At 51.2% G+C, this 22,830-nt stretch overlaps 1 protein-coding gene across 1 annotated transcript in view; it reads left to right on the top strand.

The window, feature by feature from the left end:
- The window catches only part of ARHGAP26 (Rho GTPase activating protein 26), a 440,213-nt gene that overhangs the window by 146,055 nt on the left and 271,328 nt on the right, over positions 1–22,830 (top strand). Inside the window, exons 10-11 of the mRNA XM_062188919.1 lie at positions 2,584–2,678; positions 20,618–20,696. Coding sequence (XP_062044903.1) covers positions 2,584–2,678; positions 20,618–20,696 — 174 coding nt within the window. The remainder of the gene's footprint in view (positions 1–2,583; positions 2,679–20,617; positions 20,697–22,830) is intronic.

Below are 22,830 nucleotides of genomic sequence, written 5' to 3'. Positions count from 1 at the left end.
ATATTTACTGAGTTTCAGAGTCTGGCCAGTGTTTGCTTTGACAGGATCAGACCAAAGGATTTTGTGGACCTTGAATGGCCCCGGGCTGGACCTTCCCTACCCGGGCTTTAGGAGCTCCTCCTCTTCTTCTAGCTCTGGGCCTGGAGCTGTGAGCAGGTCTGCTCCACCCTCGGGAGACCTGGGCCCCTGTGGTGAAGGAATTTCCCCGTTTTATTTCCTGCCCTCCGAGATGCAGCTCCCAGAGTGGCCTGGAGCTGATTTGTGCCTTCCCTGGCTCGGGACCCCTTGTTGTTTTCTGGCCGGGTGGTCTGGCCCCTGCCCTCCTTCAGACTCTTGCTTGTGTCGCTTTCTGCTTCCCTCTGGGCCTCCCGCTGTCTTGGCTTCCACCCTGTTCCTGCAGGACTCCTGGAACCTGACCACAGGGCCTTGCAGCTGCTGTTCTGCAGCCCATCCTTGTCTTCTTGTTTCATCTCCTGTGACTCTCCCTGATCTCAGCTCAGAAAGCCTCTCCTAACCTTCCTGACCACGTCAGATCCCCTTAACGTAGGTCTTGTAGCGCAGCCTCTCTCTCTCCCTTTTCTTTGTAGTGTCATCATAGAGATTTTTCGTTTACGTAAGCGATGGTTGTCTGTACCGAGCACTTCTCCAGGTGGCCAGTAGTTGCGCAGCTGGGTCCTCTTTGCAGCCTTTCTCACGGGGTGTGGTCGGCTGCGTCTTTTCTGTGCTGAGCCTTGATGAGTCCAGCAGATCCTGGCGGAAGCTGGTCCACGCTGTGACACCGGAAGCTAGTTAGGTGTCAGCAGGGCCACAGGTCCCCGAGTGTGACTGTTTCTCACAACAGTTTAAAGACCTTCGCTGGTTGATCTGCAGTTCTGGAATGGAACAACGTTTGATTCTGTAGAACACAGCAAGTGCCCACTGAGCCAAGCGGAGGAGGCGATTTGACAGGCAGAGAAAGGCTAAAGAAAGCAGAAACAAGAATGAAGTCATCTCAAAGCCACTTTCCTTGTAACGTGGGACAGGGAGACAGAAAATAGAAGAAAATAAAAAAAAAAACTGGTTTACATAAGGTTGACTTCAGGCTACTTTTTTAAATATAAAGATTAAGGCAGAAGGAACTTTATTATTGCGTGTTATCAACAGAGGCTAGCATCTGTGAAAAATTCCGCCATTACCTCTCATTTCTCCCAGTTTCTTGGAAGATCCAATAAAGAGCTTAGTTTCAGTTTAGTAGCCTGGAGCCTGGGTGACTCCATGCTGATCTCTGTGGTCCACTGGAGCCTGGTCCTAAACAATGGGCTGTTGGAACTTTTATCTAACACCCTGCCGTGTTTCACAAACTGGAGAAGGAACAAGTCTCAATCTAAGAATTTCATCTTTGCTATTTAATAAAAGACAATAGATGTAAGGCTTGGGAATATAAACTGTCTCTTCCTAGGTTCTGTGTTTTGGTGATATTCTGATATTAATAGGTGGTTACATTTACCTTATGTAGTCACATTTCCTATTGTAACTAACAAGGGAAGCTTCCTAATTTTGCCCCTACTTCAGAAAAAAGATCAGCAGAGGCAAGGAGAAACAGGAACCCTCACAAACTCAGAAGAGGCAGGGAAGAGATTCGAGAGAGCAGCTTCTGTGTTTCCAGTGTTAGGCAGTGAAGGCACGAGTTTCACTTCAACATGGAATTCTACTCAGCAGCAAAGAGCAGCAAACTCCTTACATGCCCAACACTGCGAGATAGTTATGCTGAGGGAGAGAAACCAGACCCACTGTGTGCACACTCTGGGACTCCATTTATATCAAAGATGGGTGGTACAAACTAACAGCTGGGTCACTGGTCGCCTGGGGGTGGCCCGGGAGGAATGGCGGATTACCTAGGGCCCAAAGAGGAGAGAGATGTTAGTTGGCTTGCTTGTAGTGATGGCTTTACTGGTAAGTACAGCTGGCAGACTTTATAAAAGTGTAGACTTTAGACAGGTGCAGTCTATCGTACATTATTAAATGTCAGTAAAACAGTTAAGACTGATTTATTGAGCACCTACTGTGTTCTGGGATCCGTGAGCTTAGGTGACACAAGAGTAAGCAAAAACAGACCCAGTCCCTGCTTTCAGGGAACTCGGGCTTAACCAGGAGAGAGGAGTTACTGCAATCGTCACCTGTGTGAACAGGTGGTTTCAACTGTGGTCACTGCAGTGCGGGAGGGAGGGGTCCACGGTTCTGATATGTGTCCTGGTCTCCCACAACTTCCTGAGATGTGATGACCAGCCCAGTGTCATAGAAGCTCAGGGTCCGGGAGAGACCACCGTCTTGGTCTCACGCCCGTCTCGTTGTTCTGCCGTGGGTTGATGTTGAGCTGTCCTGGTGCACAGGTACTACAGATGTTTGACTCCCAGAACAACGAGGTGTGCAGGATGTCGTTGCGTGAGTCCCTGCCTGAGGCCGCATGCAGCCTTCTGCTTTGTGTGGTTGAGAACCCTCCGGTTTGGGACACAGCGACTGCTGCTGTTTGTCTGCCTTGCTCTTCCTGCAGAGGAGCAGGGCCCACGTTCTGGCCTCCTCTTGATGATTTGTCTGTACCACCAGGGAGAAGATGAAACAATCACCCTGAAGTCCTGCACGCGGCGCAAAACAGACTCCATCGAGAAGAGGTTTTGCTTTGACGTGGAAGCTGTAGACCGGTGAGTCGCTGGGGCGGTTTTCTCAGGAACAGATGCTGCTGAATGGGGATTTCTTGCCGTCTGCTCTCAGCCCCCTCTGTCCTTCCCTCCCCCCGTCCTTCCCGTTTCCATTTCTTCCCCATCTTGCACACTTACTCTGTTTGGAGTAGGCCTCAGGTCCTCGCGGATATGCAAGGGTCAGTACACCTGCTTGTCTTTGAGGCTTGGCACTAAACCCTGGCTTGGTTTGGTTTGACTTCCCTGTTAGCACTTTGCGGCTCAGGAATAGGAGTTATGTCTCAAGGTGTTTAAAGAGAACATTTTATCTCAATTGTTTCAGCTCCTTGTGATTTCTTTTTCTACCTAAAAATTAACACAGTGTTTGATTGGATGGAAGAAGCTTCACTCAAATAAAAATAAAACACCAGCTTTTAGTTACAGTGTTTCGGGGGAGGGGGGGCGGCACTGTGGTGTAGGGGGTAAAGCCGCTGCCTGTAGTGCTGGCGTTTCATATGGGCGCTGGGTTCTAGTCCCGGTTGGCTCCTCTTCCAGTCCAGCTCTCTGCTGTGGCCCGGGAAGGTAGTGGAGGATGGTCCAAATCCTTGGGCCCCTGCACCTGCATGGAAGACTGGGAAGAAGCACCTGGCTCTTGGCTTTGGATTGGTGCAGTTCTGGCTGTTGTGGCCATTTGGGGAGTGAACCAACGGAAGAAAGACCTTTCTCTATGTCTACCTCTCTAATAAATGAAATAAATCTTAGTTACAGTGTTTCCCTCCCTCTGTGTGCAGAGGCACACAGGAAAGACACCAGTCTCAGGGAGAGAGAGAGAGAGAGAGAGAGAGGGAGAGAGGAGAGGGAAGAGGAGAGAGGGGAGAGGAAGAGAGAAAGAAAGAGGAGAGGGCTGTGTTGTATGCCTCAGGATTTGCAGAGTCTCTCGTGAAGCTGCACCATTTCATGGTGCTAAGCTTGTTCGACAGCCTTCCAGTTCTGGAGACACTTCACTTGGCAACAGGTTGATTCCTTCAGTGAAACCCACGTGTTCAGCTTATTGGAGCTGCCTGTTGACGATCCGCAGTGCTAGCACCCAGATCCTAAATCCCAGCGTGATGTTCCCATCCTGCCTTTTAATCTCTTCCCTTTCATTTAAAAACAACAAACGAAAAGCCAATGCTTTCAGCTTCCCTGGGGATGCTTCCTGTGCTCAGGCAGGCTCAAGGCCTGCAGTGCCTTCCTGCGACAGGTGTCTCCTCTCCACCCTGGCTGCTGGAGGCCAGTGGAGCTCCCCGTGGGGCCTTGTGGAGACTAACCTCACTTGGTAAGCAGCTGAGTCCTTACACCTCCTGCTCCTGAGCCAGGAGACCTGCATCTCGATGTTGACTTGGCTGCATTGTCACCATGTGACTTGGAGTAAGTGTCTTCATCTCCCAGGGTCTTGATCTCTTCATCTGGAAAACAAAGATGTCATAGCACCTAGTCCCAAGGATTCGTGCAGGGAAAAGCCGGTAATGCGGAGTGGCTGATAGTAGGTACTTGGCTGTCAGTGTTTGTTGCTGATTAGCTTGTCCTACATCACAGTTGGCATTTCATTTCTCTTCTATATGCAGATAAGTCAGTGTAAGGTTTTTACACTGTTATTGATTTGAGACACAGGGGCAGACAGAAAGCTTTCATTGGCTGGTTCAGTCCTCAGAGGCCCCAGTAGCTCTTTTCTGGGGCCAAAGCTGACAGCCGAGAACTCAGTCCAGGCCTCCCACATGCACAACAGGAGCCCAATCCCTTGAGTCGTCACTGTGGCCTCCCAGGCTCTGTATTGGCAGGAAGCTGGAGCAGGTTCTATGATGTGGGCATCCTAGGCATGCTCACTTGTCTCTTAACTGCTAGGCTAAACGTCTACCACAGAGAATAAGTAGTTTGAGAATAATTAGTTTGTAAACAAACAAACAAACAAACAAAACCAACAAAGTGTCCTAGCCGCTCAGTGTGCAGGGCAAGGGGAGAGGGGGCGGTAAAGCTCGAGGGCTGGGCTGGGCAGCAAGCCGGAGTCGCAGAAGCCTTCCTCAGAGCGAAAGGGGTCCACCTGCTCATTAACCCTACATCTAGGTGCTCAGAGCACTTGCAGGCGTCCGTCTTCTCCAGTGCGAGCGTGGAATGGGAGGGAGTTCAGTTACCGGCATCCCTGAGGATATGTGGAAGCAGGGGGGATTTGGGTCTGGCCCTGTGTGCATTGCTGGAGACTCTGGTCTGTTTGCCCGGCTGTGTGGAAGGGGGCATCCCTCACACCACAGGCCCCGGTCACCCTGGAGAGCAGCTCAGAGACACTTTGTTGCGCTGCTTTGCTCCCTGTGTTTCTTCCTCAGAGGTTTCTGAGAAGTGGTAGCAAGTGGATTTTGGGGCCATCAGAAGCCCCCGTGGAGCAGTCTCCTCTCCACCCCTGCCGGCTCTCCTCGCACCCTCCCCCCCCTTTAGTATGCCGAGACAAATGTGGCACAGGCACGTGCCTGGTGCGCTTGGAAGCTGGTTTCTCCGCCATCTCTGTCTCTGCTTCCTTGGCCTGACGTGGAAGGTTCTAGTCACGGTTCAGGCCCAGGCCGTTGGGGCGGGCGTCTGGCTTGGGTGCCTGCCTCCCGTGTGGAAGGCGGGGTTCGGGTGCTTTGCTGCTCTGCTCCGGCTTCCTGCCACCCGCTTGGGAGACCTGCGTGGAGTTCTGGACTCCTGGCTTGGGCCTGGCCCAGTGCCAGCCATTGCCGGCGTTTAGGGAGTGAACCAGGGGGTGGAGGATCAGCCCCCTCACCTACCCACCCACACCGTGCCTCACCAAAAGAGAGCAGAACCAGGTTCCTTGGTGTCCTCTTGAGCAGGAGGTGAGAAGAGCCCCATGGAATTACTTCTTCCTGTTTTTCCTGTAGGTCTCAAGGGTGAGGTTCTGGCCTGGCAGGATTTTTCGCCTCTTTTGCTTTTCTGGCATCAGTGTCCCGCATTTTCCTCACAAGCCCAGGGGAGAGTAGGAGGAGAGGGCAAAGGCCGTCCTGGGAGCTGTGCCTGATGCCTGTGCTCCTGGGGCCTCCACTTGTCTTGTTTCCAGTGCCTTCAGCGGGGCTGCGTGGATTTCAAGTCGTCTGCACTACAATAGGTTATTTTTAATTCAGCTTTTCCAGAAGCGTTTTGAAATCCCTTGTACGTATCAGCGTGTGGTGTATGTGGCTTATTTCAGCAGATCAGTATTGTGAGCTGTTGACAACCGTGTCTTATTGTTGGGTGAGAGGCGGCTGCTCTGGGCGTCCCCTGGGGGGCCTTGTTAGAACCATGGGTTCCTGATCCCTACCCCAGAACTGCGCAGTCTGACTCTCTGAGCCTGACACTCTGCAGTCCACATTTTTAAGCTCTTTACTTGTCCATTCTTCTTTTTTATTATTTTTTTTAAAAAGACTTACATGTTTTATTTATTTGAAAGATAGAGTGACACAGAGAGAAGAAGAGGGGCAGAGAGAAAGAGGAGGGAGAAAGAGATTGGGGGAAAGAGAGAGAGAGAGAAAGCTGTTTTCCATCTGCTGGTTCACTCCCCAGATGCATTTGCAACCACGGCTGGGCCAGGCGGAAGCCAGGAGCCTAGAACTCTATCTAGGTCTGCTTTGTGGGTGACCCAAGGACTTGGGGTTTCAAATGCTGCCTTCCTGAGCACATTAACAGGAAGCTGGATCAGAAGCTGAGGAGCCCAAACCGGAACCAGCACTCTGACAAGGATGTGGACGTCCCAGGTGCTGGCTGGATCCCTGCACGACAGCGCCTGACCCAGCTGTCCTGCGTTCTTGCTAACGGGTTCTTTAAGCAGCACACATTTCGCAGCACAGTTTGATCGGAGCACATGAGAACATTTTTCCTCTGAGACACGTTGCAAGGCAGCTACAGCAGAACAAAGATGAATATGTGCGGACTCCTCCACTCAGGGGCCCAGTGCTAACTCCTGTGAAGAAACGTGCGGCTCGTAGGAGGGCTGCTTTGCGGTCTCCCAGACAGGCGACTCCAGCACAGCAGCAGCCGCTGTGACAGCATCCCAGCTCTCCGGGGGAAGGCTGTCATCGTGCAGGTGGGGCGGGGCGTCGGGGGCTCTCTGAGCGCTTTCTGGAAGCCGAGCTTGTGCACCTCCCTTCCCGTGAGCCTCTCCACAGCCTGGGAGGCAGGTGCTCCCCTGCCCCATGCCACTGAGGAGGTGAGGGGACTTAGCAGAGGTGGGTTAGAGCCGAGGAGGGCAGTCTTAGAAGCCTTGCCCTGTGCTGACCCTGTGCTGAGCCCTGTGACGTCGTGGCTGCCTTGCAGAGACACAACGGAACGTTCAGCCTGTAGTCTGTGAAAGCTGAGAAACGCCGTTTGCACTCTCATGCTTTGCGTTAGGCATCAAAACATAAGGGCGCAGTAAACTAAGGCACTCACTTGGTTCTGTCCTCTGTCTACAACTCTGTGACCCCAGAAACCCTTGCATGGCTGAATTGAAAGAGCTGACGAAGGGGCTGGAGTTGTGGAGTACCTGGTAAAGCCGCAGCCTGTGATGCCAGCATCCCATATGGTCGTTGGTTCTTGTCCTGGCTGCTCCACTTCTAATCCAGCTCCCTGCAAATGGCCTGGGAAAGCATTGGAAGATGACACAAGTCCTTGGGCCCATGCACCCACATGGGAGTCTTGGAGGAAGTCTCTCTCTTTCTCTGTATGAGTCTTTCCCTATCTCTGACTTTAAAATAAATAAATATATATATATATGTAAATATATATATATATTTTTAAGAGCAGATGAAGACGAGAGCAGAGTGCCCAGCACATGGCACTTGGCTTGTGTTCCATGAATTCTGTTTGGTTTCTTATCTCTTCTTCCACCTTCTGTTTGTAAGGTGACACTCCTTTTTTCTTCTCTTCTTTCTGTATTCTAACTCAGGGAGACTAGCATGGGTAGGAGAAATCAGAGCAGTAGTGCCACTCAGCAGTTGATTGTTTTCATTATATCTGAGGGCACTGCTCTCAGTTTGTTCATCCTCAGATCCTGATAAAAATGGGTGAATTCCTGACGCTTAGGTCCTAAAGGAAGAACCGCTGTGGCTCTTTCGCCTGTGAGTGAACAGGGAATCCAATGAAGCGTTGCTTCAAGGGCTTCAGGGTTTAGATCTATGGTCCTGGAACTTCATGCATCAGAGATCCTTCCTTCCTTCAGACCACGAGCTCAGAAATCTTTTAATTTGTACTTCCAAGTGCTTTGCTATCTTAAAACTTTGCTCTGTGTCCTGCACACATTGGCCCCCAGGTAGTTTCAGGGGCATCACCTCCGCTGGTGCCTTCTGACGGGTGCTTTATTTTCCACCTGTCAGAACCGGCTTTGGGGTCGGTTCTGACCTAAGCTCCCAACCATGGAGTGGTTCGGACCCCTGCACAAACGTTTCACGGAGCAGACGTTCCAGAGCTCTTCATGTCTTTGGATTCCCTTGCAAAGGGTTTTATTATTTCCAGCGTTAGAAAGTTTTTAAGTTGGAAGAACTGCTTTGCATTTCTTTAGTCCCAAACCCCAAACTTGCATCGTGATCAACATGATGGTTCTCTGAATTCCCCTTCTGAGATTCACTTCCCGGGCTCTAACAGTACGAATGTGATAGGGCTTGGAGCAGAGATCTTTGACTTGTGCAGCTGTGGGATGTGGCCACGCCACGCTCCAAGCCAGAATGCTCTCTCGCTTTGCTGGGAGGTGTTTGCTGTGGGTTATGTTGTGCCCGCACCGGGTTTGTATGTTGCAGTCTGAATCCTCAGCATCTGAAAGTGTGGCCTTCTGTGCATAGGGGGGCTTCATGGAGGTGCTGAGGTTGAAATGAGCTCAGTGGTGTGCTTACAGGAAGGGGGACCGCGGGCACCGAGCCTGTGTGAACCTGATGTGGAGACCCAGGTGAGGTGGAGATGAGGCGTCTCCAGGCCTGGGGAGCTGACCTTGGTCAGTGCGTCGCCAGAAGCCAGAGACGCGTGAGGCACGGGACCGGGTGTCCCTCACAGACGCCGGTGGAGCCGACCTTGCTGGCTCCTTCACCGCAGACTTGCAGGCTCTACTCCTGAGAGGCACTGCACGTTGGTACGGCGCCGCCCATGGCTCTGTGGAACTAATGCCAGACGGCCTACAGCGTCCCCCTTAGGGAGGCAGCGTCCCGACCCTTGGCAGCCTCTTGGAGGTCGGCTCCACACCCCATCGACTAGGAGTCTTACGGAGCTGCCGATTCGCGTCCGTCACCTCCTCTGGTCTGGACGACCTTTACCCCCGTCCCCACTCCCCACTGGCTTTCATTAGCTTCTTCAAAATTGGCACCCCCCTTTTTATTGTTTTACCATAATAAGTAAACTTTCTTTGTATTACCTTGCCACAGCACCCAGCATTTGAAGGTTCGTATTTTTCATGGATTAATTGACCACGCGTATCGTTTTCCCCCTCGGTGGTGGTGGCACCTGCCTCCACGCTGCCTGCCGACCTCTGCACTCCGCCGTGCCGTGTCTTAGGGAAGTCGGTGGGCACACATAGGGTGAGTGTTTGTCTATGTGACACAGTCGTGCTGGTGGTCGTGTGCCAGCGTCCCTGGGTTTGTTTATTTTTAAGACTGTTCTCACAGATGTAAGTGACACATGGAGATTTTCTCCCAAATGTTTTCCAGGAGAGGCTACTAAACCATATGGAAAATAATAGAAACAAAGGCTTCTTGTGAGTCCCCGAATCCATGTAGTCTCCTGGGGGCCCGTGTTTATGCACAGGGAAAGGAAACGATTAGAATGCTTTTATTTTGTTCGGCTGACTGCGGCAGAAGTCCATGTATTTAAACTGGGGGGGGGGGGGGGGGCGGGGGGAGAGGCCCTTCCCTAGCACTGGCACACTCCAGAGCTGGGCAGCGGGGAGAGCTTGTGAGACGTGCAGGATGCCAGGGGGCTGGAGGTGGGACAGGGAATAGGACAGGCACGATCCTTCCCCTAGTGGAGCCTACCTTTGGGTGTAGGATGCACACACCCAAAGACCTGTTGAAGCAACGGAGGTGCCCGCACTTGGAGTGTTGCGTGACAAACCTGGAGGCTCAGAAAGCTGTGGGGGAAACGCAGCACACAGAGGTCCTTGGCTCTTGCATCTTAGAGAGTGGTGGGGGCGCTGGAGTACCCGGAACCCCTCCCTCCCTCTTCAGTTAGAGACCCTCCTGATGGGCAAGGCAGCAGTGATGAGGCGCTGTGAACCTGTTGACTGCTCTTCCTCAGAAGGCCCTGTCTGATTTCTTCCATACCAGCTCTGAAGTCATCCTTTGGCGAGCTTTTTGTGACGAGCTGGGAGATGTAGACTTCTCTGAGCCAGTCCCCCGTACCATGCCCCAGCCACGTCAACTGTCTTGTTCCTCCCTCCAGGTACCCTGCACTTGGATGACAGAGAGAGAGAGAGAGAGAGAGAGAGAGAGAGCGAGCGAGCAGAGGCAGCCGACATCTTCCATCTGCTGTTTCACTCTTTAAAGGCCTGCAGTAGCCAGGGCCAGACCAGAAGGCCAGGCTGAGGCCGGGAACCAGAAGCCCATACAGCTCTCCTACGCGGGTGATGGGAGCCTGGGTACTTGGGTCATCGCTGCTGCTTCCAAGGGGTATCAGCAGGAAGCTAGACTGAAAGCACATGTTAGCTGGGACTCAAACCAGACATTCTGATAGGGGATGTTGAGGTCCTAGGTAGAGGCTTAACCTGCTGTGCCACCATGCCTGCCCCGTATCACTTTTTTTTTGTTTAATTTTATGTATTTATTCGAGAGAAAGAGAGAGGCAGAGAGAGAGAAAGGTCTTCCATCTGCTGGTTTACTTCCCAAATGGCCAAAATGGCCAAAGCTGAGCCAATCTGAAGCCAGGAGCTAGGAGGTTCTTCCAGGTCTCCCATGCAGGTCCAGGGGCCCAAGCACTTGGGCCATCTTCTGCTGCTTTCCCAGTTCATAGCAGAGAGCTGGATCAGAAGAGGAGCAGCTGAGATTAGAACTGGTGCCCATATGGAATGCTAGCGTCACAGGTGGAGGGATTAACCTGCCGCACCACAGCGCTGACCCCTATATCACTTTTAATACAGTGCTATGTGCCAGTAGGTGTTCAGTTTTATTTTTTTATATAGTGGTGCAATTTTGAGGTAGGTTATTTTATTCTTTCCTTTGAGACCTTGGAAGACTACTGCCTAAGAGAATCGAGGGATGTAATCACCTTAGTTGCTGCTTACACTAAATTTCAGGGCTGGCATGATGGTGCAGTGGGTAGAGCTGCTACTTAAGACCCCAGAACCCCCTACCAGAGTGCTGGCTTGAGTCCTGGCTACTCTTCTGATCAGCTTTCTGCTTATGTGGCTGCGAAGATAACAGAAGATGGTCCAAGGACTTAGGTCCCTGCCATTCATGTGGGCAGATCAGGATGGAGTTCTTGACCCCTGGTTCAGGGAGTGAACCGGTGGATGGAAGATCTTGCCCCCCACCCCCCATGTCTTTATCTCTGTCACTCTGCCTTTCAGATGAAAAAACAAATATTAAAGAAAAAACAAACACACTAGAATTTCAGCAAGGGCCCACATACATGCATGTAAGTGGGGGAAAGCCTGGGGAAATGGAAGGTTAGTTCAACTCCGAATCATGAGCCTGGGAAGATTGCTGGTAGATTTGAACAGTCTACTGGAAGCTTCTCATCAGTACCTTCGTTTTAGATATATTTTGTCGTAGGCTGCATGTTGGAGTTAAAGATCCTGAGCCTAACGGGCCGGGCAAGTGGTCTGATGACGTCAGCCGTACTATGAAATTAGGTCCTGAGCCTAAGGGGCTGGGCAGGTGGTCTGATGACGTCTGCAAGATGGGTGGATTTGTTCCCTACCTTGCTGGGTTGTTTGGGAGACGGATGCAGTGGAATTTTTCTCTGACAGAGCCCTGGTCCGAAAGGGTTGTTTCTTTGTTTTTTTCCTGTATCCTAAAACCGGGGACTTTGTTGTTGTTGTGTTGAGCCTTTGGGGGGTGTTTCCATAAGCTGGCTTTTTGTCTATGCAGAGTTCCTCTTCCTGTACGGTCATGACCTCTCGGGTTGTCTCTGTGTTGAGCGTGAACACAGGGGCATTAGTGGAGTTTGTGCAAAGGGCTTCCTAGAGGAAAGAGTCCATTTTCACATCCTTTTTGTGTGTGAAACTGGTTATTTATGCATGTTTTGTATAAAACAGTTGATGCTCCCCCGATCGTTTATGGTCTCAGAAGGATTGTTCCTTCTCCTGGTTTGTGGTGTATACGCATGCACTGGGGTGTGTGTCTCTGCTTGTCTTTCCCCAAAACGATCATGTTATGTAACATGCTGTTGCAGCATTCCGCCTCTAGATGGCAGTCTTGTATCTGTGTTAGCAGCCATTCGAAAGTCCAGTTGGAAATTAACTCCTCAGTTGTCTGTTAGGAGAGGGGCTATTTCAGCAGCAGCAGTGATCCTGTGGCTGTTACTCCTTAAGGGACAGGGGTTCTAAATGACTCACTCTTTGTCTAGAAACTCCTTCCTTCCACCCCTTCATGACAGATCACTCACGCTGCCTCTCTGGCAGGAACAAGCATGCTCAGTGAATCCTGCCTCTGTTTAAGCAGTGCCTTCCGCCCGGCTTTGTGAACTAAAGCATCGGGCCCTTTGCTATGGGGACAGCACACCTGAGGGCAGTGAAGTAAACAGAGGGGCGATGCCGCTGCCCGGTGCCCAGCGTGTGCTGAGAACCCAGCGGTTCTGCGTTTCCCTCTGGGGCTGTGCACGTTATCTTTTCCAACAGATGACTCCATTTTTCCTGGTTTCGAACTTCCCCTCCCTCCCCTTCTCACCCTGGTTTGAAATAATATTTGACTTTGCCTTCCTGCTGGTCTGGTTGGAGTGCTGGTCTCAGTGCCATTGACATTTCAGGCAGGAAATAGCTTTTTCCTTCCTCGGAGGGCGTTAGCGCTGCTCTGCCTTGCGTGACTCCAGCGGGAGGTCGCGCTGCCTTCTGGGGTGCTTCATACCCCTCTGTAAGTCGGGAAGTTCTTGGAGCCTTTGGGATTCGTGCGGATTGCTCTTGTCATGGAGTTGTTTTTTTTTTTTTTTTTTTTTTAATTGTAATTAAATGAGAGGGTGTGTTCGCGGTGTGATTCTGCCTAAAGTAAGAATGGGATGCGGTGGTTAGTGCACCTGATGTGCAGGAGGCTGAGGTAACCCTATTTCTGCTCTTCGCATAATGGAATTTGGAATTGGATTGATTCCAATTTCGCTGCCAGTTTCTAAATAAAAAATGAGTTTTTTTAAAAAAGGATCTAAACCTCAATTTTGCTGTCATGTGAATCCGAAGAGAAGAAACAACTGAGCCAGTAGATTCCGCTTACGTATGGTTCTGGTCCTCCTGAGAGAAGAGTAAAGATGAACAAAGACCCACAGGACGGGTTTTCGTAGCTTGTTATGAACGGTGCCTACCAGTGGTGCGTTCTCCTTGAACCTCGCTCATCTCTGCAGGGGATACTGCCTTCTCTCGGTGCTCTGTGTTCTGGGATGCAGACTCCTGGGTCCCCAGTACCTGGCTTCTGCCAGGCACACAGTGGACATTTAGGGCCATGCAGTTTAATATACCAAAGATTTCATTGTCTTGGCTTCCTGATGTTTTATGACTTTAGTCTTTTTAAAAATAAAAACCTGAGAGATTTTCTGATACGATTGATACTGTTTACTCCAGTTTACACTGTTGTTATTCCCACGGTCCTAATTATTTTAAGGCCTTTTCTCCCAGAGGAACAGGGCTACAGGCTTTCAGAGGTTTGACTCTCTCACTCACTAGGATCGCATCCTTTCTGTTCAACTGACTGGAAGTTGCTTCTAGAAACTTCTTAGGGGGTGAGTAGGGTGGCCTCCTCCCTCCCTCTAAGGAGCTAGTCTTCCTGGATCCCAGGGCACATGTGCTGTGCACACGGGGGCAGTGTCGTCTTGTGGTTCAGTTGCTTGAGCTTTGCTGTAGTTGGGCACAGCTGGGTTAGGTTCAGGCTCTGGCAGGGTGCCAGAGCACAGGTCATTCTCTGAGTCTCCGTTCTTTCACTTTTAGAGGCTTAGTGACAGTGCCTGCCTCATGCCGTTGCTGTGGTCATGCAGGTGAAGCCCACGGCACGGCACTTGGCCTGTGCTGAGCACTCAGGAAACCTTAGCGATGCTTCGGAGGCTGCCGGTTTGCAGCGCTGGGCATCTCTCTTGCTTCCTACCTGTCCCCCTACACAGGTTGTCATGGCATTTTGTGACTTCCTCTCTTGCACTTGCATCTGTGATGCGCAGGGACCTCAGGGTTCGTTACTCAGGGTGCTCAGAATGGAGCACATTCAGACGGTTCTGTCCCCAGGTAATAGATTACTGCTCTTGCCCTCCCCCGCCCCAGGCGATGTGCCGGGTTTCTGAGTGCTGGTGGGAATAGGAAGGTAGCCGGAGACCCTCCTGTGTGGGTGAACCCTGGATGCTCCGCTGAGTTTGACTGTGAGGTGCATGAAGCCTCTGTCTCTCGGGCCTGGTGCCTGATGTGACATTATCACGTGCCGTGGTGACCCGAAGTGCCACTCAGGCAGAGAAAGATGGGCACAGATACCAGAAGTTACAAACTGGTGGTCCCTAGACTCATGTGGTCTGGATAGTGTCCAAGGCAGCACTGTAAAACTGGACAGATCTGTCCCTGCTCATTGCACCTTGCTGTGTGCTAGCTTTTGGTCAAGCTGAACGGCAGGTGCCTCCGTCAGCTGCAGTACGTGCTCTCCACCCGGCCACAGTCCCCACGGCGGGGGTGGGGGACAGCTGCCTCTTTGCCTTGCACTTGAACTCTTGTTTTTTTTTTTTTCCCCCTAGAAGGGAAAACAGTTGTTTGTCCTGTGTCTCTATCCAAAACTAAATGTGTGAAAGGATAAACAAAAGGTGGCATATTTAAAAAAAAAAGTGTTATCATTTATTTGAGAGAGAAGACAGAAGAGAGAGAGAGAGAGAGAGAGAAACAGAAAGAGAGAGAGGCTGACTCTTGTTTGCTGGTTCCTTCCCCAAATGCCTCCAGTGGCTGGGCTGGGCCCTAGTTGGGAACCTGAAACCCAGTCAGGGTCTCCCCCAGGAGCTGTCACCTGCTGCCAGCAAATTCTGCTGAGGAGAAAGCCGGGACTCAGACCCAGGCGCTAGATGTTGATTGTTCTGACTGGCGTCTTCACCACCAGCCCAGGCACCCAGGGGTGCGTATTTTAAGGAGAACGAGACCAAGCCTGTTTTCCCTGGTGCTGTCAAGAAGCTGTTTTTCAGTTTCCCTGATGTTCCTTCCTTCCGTGGTCTCTGTAGGCACTTGAATCTGTAATTTTATAAACCGGCACGGAATGGCTGCCCAACTCCAGGATTTTTCTGCATTGCTTTGGCCCCCTTGTGTATCAGTCAAGACCCACACATCCCTGAAGCCTCAACCTTGCTCAGGAACTCTTGGGAATCCCTTTTTCCAGGAGTGCTTTAGAAACACAAGGCCCGCTTCCTCTTGCTGGCACGCGGGAAAGTGTTCTGGCTTGGATGCAGCCCCTTCTCCAAGCCTTCATTTCCCTGTCTTCCTGTATGAGTGCCGTGGGGCAGGTTTCACACACAGGCTGTGCGCAGCCTGTGTTTCTGTGGCTGCCACAGTGCCTGTCGCACCCGGAACTTGACCCTTCAGTGCACAGAGCCGTGGCTGGGAGCTGGGGAACGAACTCCGGCCAGCTGAAGATTTATGGTCTTATGAATGAGTGAACCCTCGATCTTTGGAGGTTGATTTAGAAAGAGCAGCGCTGTTAGATTCCGAGTGTGTTTGTTCCAGTGGGGTGGAGTTAGGAGCGGCATTTCCTGGTCCAATAGGAAGTGGGCGAGTTGCCAAACCACTGAGATCACTGTTGTTGACTCAGATTCAGGACTCAGATTAGAGAAGGAAAGCTGTCGAGGAACCCTGGAGTTGGGGCTGGTTGTGATCCTGGCCGCACTGGCTCGGGAGAAGGCTGCGGGTTGACATCAGTGGTCCCAGGACCCCAGATGTGTTGCACCTGACCCCTTGCTTTCTGTGGGTGTCCTAGGGAGGCGGGATCAGAGGAAATAAGGTGGTGGGTGCAGCTTGCCTGGTGGCAGGTGGAGACCTGTTTCCTGCATGGCTCCTGCAGTGTGAGAGGCGGGTGCAGCCTCGAGGAATCGTAGGTCCTTGTTGAGGTCCTCAGGCTGAGCCAGGTCCAGCACTAACACAGGATGTCTGCTCCTTGTCTGCTCCTTCTCTCAGGGGTGTGGCGGGCAGGGGGTAGAGGGAGCTCTTTGGCACGTCGTCCCGAATTTGCTGAAGACTCCTCCCCTGTGCTCCTCAGTTATCACACCCACGTTTGAAAGAGGAGTGCTGGGCCAGTGTGATGCCTTCCGCAGCAGGAAAGCGGAAACGTGCCAATGTCACCGCCAGCGTGTGCCCGCAGCCTGCCGTGCCTTGTGGTTGAGGTGTGATTTGCAGCGCTGTGTGCGAACGCAGAGGGGTTGGGGGTCTCGTGGAGTAGCAGCGCTTGTGGGCTGTGTCTTTTCCTTGCGGTGGAAGGCTGTGCGCACTTGCCTGTCGCCAGCCCTCATGTTGGCACCCCGTGCTAGCTCCCCGCACTCACCCCATGATAACAATGTGGTTTTGGAGCGTTACCTCTGTGCCTGACACCTTGTCAAGTTTCATCCACCCTCCATTTAACCTCCACGTCACACCCTGAAATTTAACCCTGGCAGTGAGTCTGGGGTTTAAACGCAGATGGTAGATAGGACCAGAGTCCAGATCCCCAGTGAGCCTCCATCACTGATGAGAAGGGTGACCGCAGCAGGTCTTTTACTGAAGTGTGAGCACAATGAAGTGCACACATCCTAAGTTTGCAGCTTCATGAATTTTGCATACACATGCACCTGCACACGCACACTTTCCTGTGTAAGTCACAGATCAAGGGAGACTTTCTGTAACCCAGAGATTGCTCCTGTGCCCCTACCAGGTCATTGCCTGTTTCTGTTGCCCCAACACACTCACCCTTGTGGCTTCTGTCACTGTCGAGTGTTTGCCCGCTAGGTGACTGGCCCCGCACGGCTGTAGCCTGTCGAGTCTGGCTGGTTTTCCTCACAGCATCATCCTTGCTGGGCATCCAGATGGCGCCCGTTGGTGTCTTTTCTGTCCCTGCAGTGGAAGCCACAGTTATGCAGAGCTCTCCTTTGAGCCCAGGTGAAAGGTCCACGTTCATTATTTCTGAGTTAGACAATTTTCTTACTGTGTTTATTTTTCCTGGGTCCCTGCTAAGCACCACCCTTCAAAGCAGCATAAAGCAAGCAAAAACCTCAAAGGTCCTCCTCTCAGAGAAACTTGAACTTGGGGTGATAGGATTTGACCTGACTCGGTGGAATCCACATTATGCACCATCTGGCATCTGTTCCCCACCCTCCTCACCCCCAAAACAGAACAAGACCACACATGGAGGAGAACTCGTATTTTGATATTTCTCCTTGAAATGGGACCAAATCCTGTAGACTTTCCTGGTGATCGAGGCCAAAGTGGCCCTTCCTTCACAGCCCCTGGGGCTGCCCGAATTTCCTCTTTGTGGCTCGGGGTGGAAATTTCCCGCTGCGTGCTTTGCAGTTGCTGTGACATCTGTGAACCCCTGAGATCTTGGTATGTGGGCACCTCTTGTGATCTCACTGTTTCCTAGCAGGAAATGAGCTGAAGATATGTTGGCTCCTTGCCCCAGTGCAGACACGAGTGGCTCTGCACTGCAGCGCAGAGGGACCAGGAAGGAGAAGAGCAGGCAGCTGGCGCCAGCGCCATGGCGCAGTAGGTTAATCCTCCGCCTTTGAGGCTGGCATCCCATGTGGGCACCAGTTCGAGTCCCAGCTGCTTCACTTCCAGTCCAGCTCTCTGCTGTGGCCTGGGAAAGCAGTAGGAGATGGCCCAAGTGCTTGAGCATCCAAATAGCGCCTGTTGGTGTCTTTTCTGTCGCTGCAGTGGAAGCCACAGTTATGTAGAGCTCTCCCTTGAGCCCAGGTGAAAGGTCCACATTCATTATTTCTGAATTAAACAATAACTTTCTTACTGTATTTATTTTTCCTGGGTGGGAGACCCAGAAGAAGCTCCTGGCCCCTGGCTTTGGATAGGCTCAGCCTTGGCCATTGCAACCATGTGGGGAGAGAACCAGCAGATAGAAGACCTTTCTCTCTGTCTCTCCCTCTCTCACTGCCTGTAACTCTACATCTCCAAATAAATAAGTAAAAGCTTAAAAAAAAAAAAAAAAAAAAAAAAAAAAAAAAAGGGCAGCCAAGGGCCCAGACCTCAGACATAGCTGTGTGTCTGGATCCCCTGGAGGAATTGTTCACATCCCAGTTCCCAGGCCCAGCCCCGCAGCTGAGATTCCATGGGACAGTGTTAGGCTGGGATTCTCCATCCTAGGGGCCCATCTAAAGCAGGTGGTGCAGTTACAAGATCTTGAGTAAACTTGGGAGTTCTGTAGGAGACTGTAGCTTTCTAGACGTTTAGTTTCAAGGCCATAAAAACTTGGTGGCTGGGTTTTTGAAAGGTGGGAGGGTAGAATCAAGCTCCTGTGCCCCCAAGCCACAGGCTGAGCTCTGTAACTGCAGCTGTGGGCACCAGGGAGGATGGCCCTGGGCAGTGGTGGGACGTGGGTCCTTGGGTCTGGGAGTGAGACTTGCTGAGAAGAGTAAGGAGAGCCTGGCAGGTGTCCTGGACAGTAATTTCAGCTTCTGAGTCCTGTGGTGTCGTGGGCCAGTGCCTGCTGTGGCCATCACAGGAGTGGTCCCCCTCTCAGGAATCAGCAACCCTTTCATCCTCTAAACACCCACCCAGTCACCATCCACTCACCTTGTCCCACCCACATGCTCGCTCGCTCTCTCTGTCTCTCTCTCTCTCTCTCTCTCTCTCTCTCACACACACACACACACACACTTGCATGTTCACACATTCACAGCTCTGCTCGGATGCCCTCAGTATCCCCATTCCCTCTGGACTTACGTGCTTACATCTTTGCGTGCTTTTTTCCCCTTAAGGGATGTCGAGGAATGATCAATGAAAAAGCACAGTGCGGTATTTCACATATGTTCTGCATGGATAGATCCAGCATGTTCACAGGAACTGTGGAAAAGAAGCAGGAGCACAGATTAGTGGTGGGTCAGGGCGAACAGGTTTGGGTGCTCTGGGGCCAAAGCTTGTGCTGCTCAGGGTGTTGCCTGTCTTGTGTGTGTGTTTTATTTTCCTCTGCTTGAAAGGCAGAAGGGCAAGGGGAGAGAGAGAGGGAGAGCCAGCGAGCTTCCATCTACTGGTTCACTCACCAAATGCCTGCAATAGCCAGGGCTAGGCCAGGCCAAAACCAGGAGGGCAAAGCCAGGAGCCCAGCACTCCATCCTGTTCTCCCACGTGGATGACAGGGGCCCAGATACTTGGGCCATCTGCTGCTGCTTCCCAGAATGCGCGAGCAGGATGTGGGTCAGAAGCGGAATACCCAGGACCTGAACCGGCATTCTGATATGGGGTGTAGGCGTCCCAAGCAGGGGCTTCACCGGTTGCGTCCCCGTGCACGCCCCCAGGGCCTGTGTGTCTTGAGCCCTGCCTTGCTGGTGTAGGTTAGCAGTGCTTGTGGGCTCTGGGCAGAAACAGGAATTGAGTTCTGGCTCAGTTGCTCCTGTACTCCCTTTGAGGCTTCCTCAGACTTGAAAGCAGAGCATTTCAGCCCACAGCGCTTAGCTCATGAAGGGTTAATGAACAGTTTGAATTTGTTGCACAGAAAAATACACCTCCACTTTGAGGGGAGGTGATGTTTGGACACTGGGATCCGCCTGTGGACCCCCAGTGAACAACCCATGCTTGAATGAGTTTTGAAGGTTTGTAACCACATCTCCTGGCATGGTTTTTCTGGCTCAGCCTCTCTGTCTTGTGTGGTGCCATTTGTGATGGGGACTTCATCGCCACCCCTGGATGCAGGGTACCTGCTTGCTGGAGGGTTGTGCTGCTGCAAGAAGGCAGGTGTCAGGGAGAGTGACAAGAGCCAGTACGTGCAAAGCATGGAGCACCTGCCATGCTAAGTAGTCATTTAAAAAAAAAAAAAAAAAAGACATACATTTAGTGTAATTAAATGTACCAGGCTGATTACTTCTTCACATCCAAAGAAGTTTAGAAGCTTTAGACTAGATGGTAGGAGACTGAGATACCTCCAGCTTGGGGAATCTTCTTTTTCTATTGACTTCAATAAATTTATTGTATTTGTGCCCCTACTCTGGGGGGGCTGGCGCCGTGGCAAAGTAGGTTAATCCTCCGCCTGCAGCGCCAGCATCCCATATGGGTGCCAGTTCTAGTCTCGGCTGCCCCTCTTCCAGTCCAGCTCTCTGCTATGGCCTGGGAAAGCAGTAGAAGATGGCCCAAGTCCTTGAGCCCCTGTACCCATGTTGGAGACCAGGAAGACGCACCTAGCTCCTGGCTTCGGATTGGCACAGCTCCGGCTGCTGCGGCCTTTTGGGGAGTGAACCAATGGATGGAAGACCTTTCTCTCTGTCTCTCTGTCTGTAACTCAACTCTCAAATAAAATAAATTAAAAAAAAAAAAACACTCTGTGAAACCTTGTAGAGAAATGTGTAAGATTTCAGGGAATGACCCAGGTCTAATGGAATCACTTTACCCATCTGTGTTCCTTACCTGTAAAGTCCGGTCAGCTCTCCTGTGTTGCTTCCTACCTGTCTGAGGGTGACAAGCTTACTGCCATGGATTCCAGGGTGGTGGCTGCTTTCTGAGTCTGGAGTTGGCTTTGAAAAGCAGGCTGCTGTACCTCGCTTTGTGGTGCTGACCCCAGCAACCTGTCCCTCTCCTGAGTAGGTGCTTGTTGAAGGATCCTTTGCCAGTCCCCCTCCCACGTGGCACTGAGTTCATAACCGGGTCCCTCCTTTCTCTGCAGGCCAGGGGTTATCACCATGCAGGCATTGTCGGAAGAGGACCGGAGGCTCTGGATGGAAGCCATGGATGGCCGGGAACCCGTAAGTAACAATTCAGGGAAGCAGAGCGAGAATAAAGCTCCTGAATTGTTTGTTGCTTCCCTAGTGCCCTGATTTTTTGCTGCTGTTCTAAAGCCAGGGGATCCTTAAAACTGATACAGCAGAGGTAATTTTTGTGGGAATTAACATTGCATCTGTGCGTCTGTGGTTGCTGAGTGTTGGGCTCACAGTCCTAAGCCGTGGGTTCTGCTGGGTGCTACACCAGCACTCCCCACCTTGCAGAGGCAAGTGCAACAGCCCCCGGTCTCTTAAAGGTGCTGGAGTCCACTCTGGCCTACTGAACGCTTATAGATGCGTCCGTGAAACTGGGAAAGCGTTATCTCAACTCCATTTTAATGGGATAAGCAGTCATAGAAGTATACAGTGACCTGGTTCTTATCATGACATTTTGGTTTAGCCTCCCATTGGCATAGTAACTCATACATATACCCTTTTATAAGCAGTAGGCCTTTATCAGAGTGGAAGAACGGAGAGAAGCCTGGTGGCGTGATCTGTGGTTGTTCTGAAGCTGGTGACGTAAAACCCAGATGACGATTTTGGGGACGTCCCATGGTAGTCCTCCATCTTGGTGTCAAGGATCTCAACCTCAGTGTTCAGCCAGTTTCAAAGTTAGAAAAATCCTAAGAGTGCAGTCTCACCATGTCCCGTCAACAAATGATAAAAAGAATCCCCAGGCTAGGTTGCTATGTAGTAAAGAGACTCCACACTGCAGTGGCTCAGGTGAGGTAGAAGTGTGTTTCTGTCTCAGAGCCTGGCAGTGGGCAACCTGTGTCCTAGGGTAACCCTGCCATCTCCAACCCATGGCTTCCCAGGTTGCCCCAGTGACTGCCATTTTCCAGCCAGAACATGGAGGTGAAAGCACCCAGGGCAAGCATAGAGAAAGGCCTGGAAGGTGCACACATCACTTCTCTTGGTCCAGACATACTGATGTGGCCATGTCTGTCTGCAAATGAGGATGGAGAATCTAGACTGTAGATTGGCAGCCGTGAGTGCTGCCTAAGCCCCGGGCATATTGGTGATTTACAGAAGAAGCAGAATTCTCAGTTCATTCTTACAGTCCCTTCTCTGATTCTCTTGAAATAGTTTTCAACCTAGAGGGGAGGAAATAGCCAGGAAGGAAACCATGCTTGCTTTGGGTGCAGAACTCACTGCCGTCATCCCCACCCCCACAAGCCGGAGCTGGGAAACGGCCTCGCCAGCCCCGTTTCGAGCCTTCCTTGCTTCGCACTCCTCTCTGCCCTTTGATATTTGTTCCCAGTCTGTGTATAATTGGTCTCTTACTAACCACTTCAGTTTCCCTGTAGATTAACATCTGGCCCCTGCAGATGGAAAGCATGCTGTTGAAAGAAACATCTCCCTGCTCCAGAACATACACATTAAAACAAGTTTAAACACAAAATTATTCTGTTTCTAAACATGATATAAAATTATTTCCTCATAGGGACATATTGCTTGAATTAAACACCATTCCTCCATGTCCCAAGGCGAGAGATCAGGACAGACCATGGTGACTGCGAAGTCGACGGTAATACTGGGCCGACGAATCCTGGCTCCCACTCCCGAGAGCCTCTAGGGAGCAGCACTGGTGCTGTATGCCCAGTAGACAATTAGCAGCTCCAGTTTTAATCCCCATCTCCTGGAGTGGTCACATCTGTCCCTTTGGGAGTTTTGGCTTCCTCTAGTTAGTTCTTTCTCTGCCGGGTCTCAGAGCAGTTCTCTTATTTCAGAGAGCTGCTTGTAGGGGTCCCTATCTTTTGCTTTTATATTTTTGTGTCAGGTGTCCTGTGTTAAATTGTTTAGTGTTGGACTTTTGTTTTGGCAGGGGGAGAATTTTGGGGTCTGTCATTTTGTCCTGTAATGTTCAATATTGCCTTGGGGTGACTGGCTAAAAGCATTCCTAGATGAACCCCTACTGGTTGATTTGGCAGCATTGTAGTTAATCATTCAGCAAGTCACGGTTTTTTTTTAAGCACACAGTCACATTCTAGTCTAAATAAGTGTTGTAAGTCTTTTGGTTATTGATGAATGTATAAGACAAGGAGAAATTAGAGTTGTGTTTCAGAAGTTAATATTGAGGATTTTGTCTTTGTCATGAATTTGAATTCTTTTTGTTCAG

Source organism: Lepus europaeus, chromosome 4 (genome assembly GCF_033115175.1).
Source record: "Lepus europaeus isolate LE1 chromosome 4, mLepTim1.pri, whole genome shotgun sequence".
Lineage (NCBI taxonomy): Eukaryota > Metazoa > Chordata > Mammalia > Lagomorpha > Leporidae > Lepus > Lepus europaeus.
Note: the sequence above shows the minus strand (reverse complement) of the source record. Positions and strands in the feature narration are given on the sequence as shown.